General features: G+C 31.9%; 2 protein-coding genes across 2 annotated transcripts; one reads left to right on the forward strand and one right to left on the reverse strand.

Moving 5' to 3' along the window:
* The first annotated feature begins 253 nt into the window (after nucleotides 1-253).
* On the forward strand, nucleotides 254-3,051 carry LOC106719449 (UBX domain-containing protein 1). Its single transcript, XM_014513788.2, has 6 exons — nucleotides 254-475; nucleotides 545-941; nucleotides 1,115-1,299; nucleotides 1,645-1,815; nucleotides 2,252-2,370; nucleotides 2,925-3,051. Exons 1-6 carry the CDS (start codon nucleotides 426-428, stop codon nucleotides 2,966-2,968), a joined length of 966 nt encoding a protein of 321 aa, XP_014369274.2. The 5' UTR covers nucleotides 254-425; the 3' UTR covers nucleotides 2,969-3,051.
* Nucleotides 3,052-4,261: 1,210 nt separating this feature from the next.
* On the reverse strand, nucleotides 4,262-6,520 carry LOC106719459 (ribonuclease Oy). The gene is made up of 3 exons (XM_014513803.2): nucleotides 6,408-6,520; nucleotides 6,043-6,332; nucleotides 4,262-5,004 (listed from the first exon to the last, which is right to left on the reverse strand). Exons 1-3 carry the CDS (start codon nucleotides 6,449-6,451, stop codon nucleotides 4,529-4,531), a joined length of 810 nt encoding a protein of 269 aa, XP_014369289.2. The 5' UTR covers nucleotides 6,452-6,520; the 3' UTR covers nucleotides 4,262-4,528.
* Nucleotides 6,521-9,928: the final 3,408 nt, after the last annotated feature.

Genomic DNA, 9,928 nt, shown 5'->3' on the forward strand with positions numbered 1-9,928 from the left:
TTCCCTGACCATTGAGTCCGAAACATATTTGTAATTTCCTTATATTTAATAGCTGTATGGTACTTTGTAGGAAAAAATGTATTTTTATAATTTCCCAATTAAATCTTATAAACACTTCATTTTTCCTTCAGTTTCAGGTAGTTAAATAGAATCCTAGCTTTCTAAAAAAATCGTTAAATAATTTAAATGTTTTTTTTAAACTCTATATAGTCTTTTGTTCGGAACTTACCAAAGAGTAAATAAAGGTATCAAAATCAAAAAGCAATGCAACAAAATGCAAAGAGTATGTGACGTGAAATCATCCTAAATTACCGAAATTATTGCCGGATCGACATTTCCGTAAAGTAAAACAGCTGATGGGTGATGAAAAGTGATTTTTCGTTTATAATATCTTGTTATTATATAAGTTAACGCAGAAGAATAACATGGCTGAAATTCAAACACTTATGGAAATGGGCTTTCCGAAGGAGCGAGCGTAAGTTCTAGTTCGAATTTATATAAACAGCAAAAAAGATTAGGTTATATGCAATGTTGTTGTTTTCAGGGAAAAGGCGTTAGCGGTCACAAATTACAAAGGCGTGGAACCTGCTATGGAATGGCTGTTGGCGCACGCTGATGAGCCTGATTTGGGATCTGGACAAACAATTGGCGGGAGTTCTAGCACCGATGTCGCTGCAACTCCTTCGGCTTCGTCTGAACCGGCTTCTGAGCCAGCGTCTGAGGACTCGGCGGTTGCCAAATCATTTAAATGTGATGAATGTGGAAAACTATTCAAAAATCAGGATGAAATGGAATTCCACGCTGCGAAAACTAATCACAGTAGTTTCTCTGAATCTACCGAGGAAAAGAAGCCACTGACTGAGGAGGAGAAAAAGGCTCAATTGGCTTTGCTAGAGGAGAGAATGAAACAAAAGAGAAAGGAAAGGGAAGAAAAAGAAAAGGTAAGTCAAATTGTATTTAACTTTACATCATTGTTGTGACAAGTATGAGATAAATTGTGTAGTACTGACTTCGTAAATAATGTTAAACCATTAAATGTTTTATTTTTACCACTGGTTCATGTATTTGAAATAAATCATGAGAAAATAGATATAAATATGATCTTATGTTTCAGGCTGAAGCATTAGAGAGGGAGCGTCTCCGTATCAAATCAGGCAAAGATCTGCAGGATGCGAAACTCAGACTACAGGAGCAGGAGATGCAGAAGTTAGTGGAGCAAAGGCGACGGGAGAAGATTGAAGATCAAAAAGCAAGGGAGAGGGTCAGGGCTCAGATTGAAGCCGACAAACAAGCTAGAAAGTAAGTAGCTACCAAAGATATGGCGATACTACAAATTTTATTATTGCTGAGTTTAGTTGTCTTTCAGGATCTTGTAGAGATACTAAGAAATCTCTACCGATATATACTTGTGCCTCATCATCATAATCTACCTGCCCTTGTCTCACTCATGTCCAGTCGGCACACTAGGTTTTCATTCTCCAGATCTTTATACCCTCCATCATTCCAATCGCTTATGACTATAGCAGTCGGCAACCCATCTGTAGTTCTTCTAGTGTTGCGATGATCACCTTGGTGTTCCCGTCGCTCGTTTGCACCTTTCTCTTATAAAAATGTATATATAAATATAAACTTCCATACTTCCAGGCTTGCGGCATCTGGTCAAAAAGAAGTTCCGGCTCCTGCACCTATCCCACCCCAACCCGCGCCCGCTGCACCCAAGGTGTCTTATGAGCAGGCACGTATACAGCTGCGCCTGCCCGACGGACAGTCACTATCTCATACATTTGGTGCTAAAGAACAGCTTGCTGCCGTCAGGTAATTTTATGTAACTTGAGAAGATTTTCATTGTAATAGTATTTATTAAGTCTATGTTAATGAGTATTTATTTATATAAAATATATTTGTGTTTATATAACAAAATTAAATTAAAGTTTTAAAACATAAAAAACAGTGTTTTATATAAAAGATTTTTGTCTTTATATAACAAAATTAAAGTTTTAAAGCATAAAAAACAGTGTTTTATATAAAAGATTTTTGTCTTTATATAACAAAATCAAAGTTTTAAAGCTAAAAAAAGGTTTAAAACTGCTGGTTTTCCGATATATGTGGGACATAATGGCTACAGGTGCTAACCTAACAAAATATTTAAGTATCTTTATTTTTATAAATGTTATAATTTGTTATTTTATCACCCATTTTAGTATATTCTTAATCGTTTTTTTTTAAATATCTATTTATATTGTCATTTCAGGTTATATTTACAAATGAATTCACAGGAGTTTGCTCAACAAGAGAACTTTAAGCTGATGACCACCTTCCCAAAGAAGATATTCACCGTGGATGACTATGAGAAGCCGTTAGAATTATTGGGTAAGTTGTATTACTAGTTTATAACAATAAGTTTCCACTATCGCAACACAAACATTGTGTGTATCTTTGACATTGAAGAAACAGGATCTGTCAAGCGTACACATTCCCTCAGTCAAACATGAAATAAAGTGTCTAATTTTCTTGCATGCTTCTGTTGTAAGTGTACATTTTTGAGTCAGTACCTCTAATATATGTGTTTAGTGACTTTATATTACAACAAGAATATTTAGTCCGGTGTAAGAGGCGCTACTATTGCTTTAGTTCTGTTAAAAAAAGTGTAAAACTTACATTTTTCCTTCTTTTTTTTTCTTTTGTGTAAATGATGACATAAAACAAAAAAAAAATACATAACAGCTTCTATACAACAAGGATGGTAGGATGATAATTTTAGTAATTGACAGAGGGGCGCTAGAGAGCTGTCGTAGTTTAGTTTGAGTTATGTCAGATATCCTTTTCGGTTTATACTGTAGGTTTTGTCACATATTATTTGTTTTTTTTTTCGCGGAGTCGCGGCAATCGAACACTATTTGTAATGAGCTTTTAATTTTCTACAGGTCTGGTACCATCAGCGGTGATCATAGTCTCCAGAGGTCAATAAAATATTAAAAATTTTACTGAACCGAATATGGAGTGAAATGTGTCATTCACACTGGGTTATTGAGACCAAAATCTCTGTATAAATCATATCGTCATCCCTGTCATTATCTTTGACAAAACATAGACAAGAATATGTTTTAACAGTGTTTTCGGTCTCAGAAACCCACAATAAAACATCAGTGTTTTAATTTACCTTATATAATCTATGATAATGGTTTCCATTACTATGTAATGTATGGGTTTTGCAAGAATTTCGCAACATTATGGTGAATAAAGATTGTGTAATTGTGATGTTTTCTTATTTGCCTCAATTAAAAAATCTCACTGGTATTTTGAGAAATTTCCTACTTAAAATGTTTTTTATTTATGACAAATTAACAGTAATAAAAATAAACACTGTTCAAATTTAAACAGTCTTTAATTTTGCAAAAGTAGTAGTTTTTGCTATCTAGGTGACATAATAACGTAGGTATAAAACTTTTTAAAATAAAAAAAAACAGTTTCTTATTTATATTTATTAAAAATAAAAAATAAAACTTGAATCCAAAAAACAGACTATAAATTGTATAAAAATAAATAACCACAGAAACAATATAATATTGGAGATAAGGACTCAGCATTGCCGGTTCCGTACAAGAGTAACAAAATTCATAATAAAATTATTTCCAATTCATGTTTTACTTGTATAATTATTGTTATATATTCTTACTGCTAAAGTCAATGTAATTCTCTACATATTGAGCTAATTTTTCCTACTTCATCAGAGTTAAAAAAAAATCAGAACTTGTGCTTATCTGTGCCTTTTTCTAAAATGAAAAGTGAACACAATGATATTTTTTTTTAAAAAAAGCATACAGAAATTAAGATCCTCACAGAATACACAAAAAAAGTTTTATAAAAATGTTTTTTGTATGGCAGTGTATACAAAGTCTTATATTTTACAATAGTAAAAAATAATCGCAAAAAGATTATGCGCTAGTCAAAACCAATTTGACCCTGTCTCTAAAACTTGTTTAAGTTGTTTATATATATAATTATTGCTTTAAACGGGACTATTATATAAATTCAAGGCAGTAAGTAAACAGTCCTTTCATAATAAAACTATTACATAACCAATTTCATGTAACAAAAACAAATGTATAAATTTTAACAAGAATTACTTTCACACACAGTTGAGCTAAAAATAAATATTGCAATGTACAAAAATTTGCAAAACAGAAATTACCAGAATATGCAAAAATTCTATTATTAATAATAAATTGATGACATGTCATATTTCTAAATGTAGGTCGCAATAATATACAAAAAAGTATGAGATTTAATGTTGATGTCTAAGGTAAAGGAAGACAAAAGAAAAAATGCAAAAACAATGAATTTAGATATGACGGCTGATAGAGATGTATGAAAGAGTAGTACATGTTGTGCCGACCCTCTATACGAACAAGGGCAGCTTCATAATTGGGATTTACTAGATATAAGTAAATGTTTTTTAATTATTAAAATAATGGATGGCATTTATAAGACTGCAATAGATAAAACCTTTGACTATTTGATTTCAAAATTATATTGTAAACCATTGTAGCCACATAGCTAATTTATATAAATTAACATATGTATTACTTGGATAGTGAGGATATAGAACACCCTGTGAAGTGTCACAATTAGTCAATATTGATTTTCCTTCATACATCTTCGCTTTTAAATTCAAAACACCGTCACAGTCATGCAAATCTAGTGTTTTTGAAAAACAAATGCGAATTTCACCTAAATAATTTTTACTTTTCTCTTTACGACATTCAATAACTGGATTAACGCCTAATTTGTTTTTAATCGAGTTATACATGTCCAGTACTGAATATTCATTGGTATTAGACGGGACTATGCCTGATGCTTGTAAAATATTATGAACCATAAACTTCTGTGACCAGTTGAGACCCATGTTGAAGTATTTGAGTTCCGAATTTAGAGGTTCGAGTACAGCCGCACATGTTCCATGTTTATTCCATTCGTGGGACCAGAGAGCGTAAGTTGAGGTACCTAAAACATGTTTACATTTAAATATTTGCTAAAATTGTTGTTTTATTATGACCATTGACAATAATTTGAGGTTCAATTGTGTTAGAAATAATATCACAAATACAATAGAAGTCATATATAATAAAAATTTATTTTTAAAAAAGATACATCATGATATTGGTATTATTTTTTAAATTTTAACAACACACTAAGTTTGTACAGGGAAAAACTTTACTTAAGTTTAGGGGCCACTATTAATTATGCATGCACTGACCTCATTGTCACATGTGATACTCAATGTTACAATTTGCAACACACTTTTTCCTATCTTGTAAAGATAAAAACTAAATAAAACCTTTTAAATAAAATAAAGAATTAATATTAACTACCTGTACAAAAATATATAGTCATCCTAAAAAAAAAAACAGATTTCACTATGGTTACATGTATTCACCCACAAAGGTATACACTGAACAATGGAAATGTTTCCTGGTGATCTTTCTGTGATAAAAGTGTCATCATAACCTTTAGAGCAGTGATTCTCAACCTTTTTTTTTACGGCACATATTTAACGATTTCAAAATTTGGCGGCACACAAAGAAAAATATAAAAATTATTTACTTACTACAACACACTGCAAAGTAACTACAATGCTACACCTTGTGAATCCCAACTATCACTAAAACAACACGTTTTATACGCAGAAGTGGCAAGTGTGCGCCGACTTGAGACATATTCCTATTGCTATGCACGCCACTTCATCATAATTTGGCACTAAGAAAAACCACGTTGCAAAGCAAATAATAAAATAATGTATTTTTTTGTGAATTTAAATATATATTCATGTTAAAAATATTTTTCTTTTTAAATTATATAATTTAATAATATTGACATTACTATATATTTGCAAAATTTGACGGCACATTATTGAAATTTGGCGGCACACAAAAGTGCCGCAGCACAGTGGTTGAGAATCACTGCTTTAGAGACTTAGATTTTGTTACATACTTTATGTTGCAGTTTTACTGTTAAATATGTTCTGTATTTAAAAATATTTACCAGATTCAACATTGGTCCATAACTGTTCCAAATTCTTCTCTATTGGCCTGACTTGTTCTGGATCGAAATGCCAAGTTCTATTACAGAAAGCTGGCCCTATTGTCCCTAGTTTTGTCGGCCAAATGCCGTGAATGGTCCATGAGTCCTTGTTTGACGGTAAGTTGCATGTATGTGTGTGATCATGTTCCTTCCATTCAATGCACACAGTTGCGGGCCAACTTTGGGTAAAAATCAACAAGTCCCATTGAGGTTCATTTGTTTTAATTTCTCTTAGTTGTACATAAGTAATACTGAAATAATACGACAATAATTTATTTCATTTCTCATAGGATTTTCATGCATTGAAATAATGCTGAAAAACTTACCCCAAACATATTATGAACAAAGTTCGAAGAACGGCATTTATCATCTTTTTAATTACTTATAAACCATGCAATATCGTCCAATAAATAATGAAAATGTAAGGATTTAACAGATACCTTTAAATGCGGTTATTACGCAAATTTAATGATTGACACAGCTCAAAATATTTGTTTTTTGCAAATTGGCAAATTTTTGACATTGATTACACGTCAGTTGTCAAACTTGTTTGACAAAGAGTAGAGCCATAGAGTACTTTAATCACAGAATATATAAAAATAAAAGCTGTCTAAGCTGTCAAATTATTTCGGCAAAAATATTGGTAGTACGCAGTAGGAATCGGACAGTGTTTAATAACTATTATAATATTATTTTGATTATATTATTCTTATAAAACTTCAAAGGAATTTTAATGTGGTTAAGCTGTAGGGATTTATAACACAAACATTTTTATTTCTTTCTGTTAAAATACCTATTAAGTGTAATACAATTTATTTTGCAATAAAAATGCTTTTTTAATTATTACAACTAGTAATTGAAAATAAATTACATCAATTGAATATTTACTTGAAGTATTATTGAGATAACGGATGACAAGCTTAAATTTCAAAATATAATAAAGTTTCAAGAATCGTGACTTTTTAAAATTTAGTTACTTAAATACAAACATAGAACTACTTTTTTATCGTTTCTATAATATAATCTCATTTCACATTTTTCTTCGACCGTCATTCGCTCTGGTGCTCTTTACAAAAAATCGTATCGCGTGCGTTACGTTACGATGATCAAGTATCCCCACGATTTCTTTAAAAATTTATAAAGCTTCTCTACCAACACGGTTATAAACACAATTAAGAAGCTGAAGAATTTACACTTATAGAGATTAAAAACGCTATGAAAAGTCAATTAATTCCTGCATCAAAACATGCAGACAATAAAACTTCGGATGTTTTTTTTTCTTCTGTTGATAACATAAGCTATCTTTGAATAATTTACGAGTTGCCCTTGAAATGTGAGTAAACTGCACTATCAAATATTTCTTGTCCTCTGTTCCTGTAAACAAACGACACAATGTCATGTAACCAATTTCTTTTAATGTATGTCTATTATGTTTTTTATTTGTTTTCACATATTTAAACGCAACTACTGAATACATTTAGTAAATACGATTTGGTAAGAATAAAAATTATAATAAAGATAACCATTTCTTTTATTACTTAAGTAAAATTCTTTGTCTTTCGTCATCCATTTTAATGATATAAGTTTTTCGTACCAAAATAGTGAACAATAAAATAATATTTCGCAAGTAGAAAAGCTAGGCATAGCAACTGACCTACGACAACTTGACCTTTAACCCCGCACCCTTCAAGAACGCCCGGATCGAGACGGGTGAGAAAATATTCGATAAAGAAATAACATAAATTCATGAGAGCATTATAAAGGAAGATTACAATGCCCTAACGAAATAGCGTTATAAAAGAAAACCTAATGACCAATATTTTATATTTGCTTTATCCTACAAATATCAATTTTTTTTTTAAAGTCTGCGAAATAATATCATCGAATATACTAGTCATTTTGTAACATAAGAGTTAGACCATTGTATTCAAAGGAGTGTTGTGAATTATCACAAAATTAAAACTTTATCTACAAACTTTTTATACAAGGTGGGGTAAAGAAATAGTTATTCACTTGTGTTTCTCAAAATAATAGATGCTTTGTTTTTTTATAAGATGTTCCTATTGAAGATCCAGATTGTGTTACCCCAAAAAAATTAAAATGGCCCTCGAACGTGGAAAGAGCACTTCGCAATGTCATCGGGGTTACGACGCGACCTTCAATAATGTACGTCTTCAAAAATATGTTCAAATGGAGATTAAGAATTGATATAATCTGTGTCCTAAATCTAATTCTGATAACAAAAATGTAACACCTTGTGTAATCTGTTCTAAGGTTTTTGAAATGTTCTTTCGTCAATAAAATCTGAATATGTGAAAAGTGCCATTTGATTTACTAAAAGCCTGAATCTGAGTTAAAAACCCATGCACATTATAAATATTTTACATTCAAGAAATCAAGAAGATACAGTATCAATGTTTTGTATATTTAATATATTGTCGTTTCAATATTTTTTTACATGTGAATAAACAACTTGCTATCCATTTCCGCGCCAGTTTTCTGACTTATTTATTGCTGAAATTGTCCTAAACTGCTAGCTAAGTCGTTGCACCCGGTTGTTTGACACAATATATGAGTTTTCGCGCCAATCGCGTAATGCGAGCGTATTTGGCGCGTGCGCGTTCGCGTGCTTGCACTACCGCTAATTGGTAAGAAAAACGCGTCACGGAGTATGAAGCGGCGTGTGCGGTTCTTACGACGCCCACCCTCCCGGAAACTGCACGAACGAGCGTTTTTTTTAGGCGCATCGTATTAATTTTTAAACGATCGGGAGCAATGGCCGCGTACATTGTTAATTGTAGATATCTATGATGACGGTAGCGTTATAGTTATAAACAATTAACATTAAATTAGTGGTAGGTCTTTTGATTTAAATGGCACCGGATCTGTGTGATACGTAGTAATTGAATATCTTTGTGTAACAGTTCAGTCTGTTTAACGTTGGAATTAAATTAACTCGATATAATATCACGGATAAAATATGTTCCATAAATGATGCGCAGTTTGCCAATTTTAGGCAATTTTGTATTCAAATTGTAATTACTAACTAAAATTTTTGTAGGTGGTGAAAAAATAATTTATACCAAAAATCACATATTGCTAACGATGCGTGTCAGCCGGCTGATCGTCCAAGCGTGTGTCTGCAATTAATCGATACATTAAAAAAAAACTCAACATCACCGCTTTCTAAGCACTTGTTATGCTTTTGCAATGTGGACTGTGGATGGAAAATAAAATATATTTTTCTTAAACCTACAAGAACTCTAAAAAAAATGGCGCAGATGTGGAACATAGTCTGAAGGAACACATAGGCTACTTATTAAGTTTTTTTTTTAGATTCCGCGCGGACAGAGTCGAAGACAGCTAGTTTTCAATAAAGCTTTTGTAGCCTACTGATGATAAAAAAATAGTCAGTTATACTCTGATTCATTCTTTGATGTGTGAGTTACGTTTAACAAATCTCAAACACCTGCAGCATATTATTTAAAATTGATATTCTACAAATGTACGGTGTTATCACTACTTCAGAAATCATCTTCCAAAGGAATTTCCTGCGCGTGCCCTTAACTAGCTCGCGGCTAAGGCTGTCCATCTCGTATTGTTTATGGACGGTAGTAATCACATAACGCGTGGTGACTCCTTTGCCCCTTATTTTGTAAAGAGGATACGTAGATTTATCTCTTCAGAAATTAGTAGGGACTCAAATGTGGAACTCGAATTTCTCAAACGAATTATACTTTGTTCTATCCATTCAATTTAATTACAGTGTATACTTAGTTGCAGTGAAAGTGGGTCCAAATGACGAACAGTTGCGTAAGTATTTTATATTAATTCCGGTCACATCTCG

Source organism: Papilio machaon, chromosome 7 (genome assembly GCF_912999745.1).
Source record: "Papilio machaon chromosome 7, ilPapMach1.1, whole genome shotgun sequence".
Classification (NCBI taxonomy): domain Eukaryota; kingdom Metazoa; phylum Arthropoda; class Insecta; order Lepidoptera; family Papilionidae; genus Papilio; species Papilio machaon.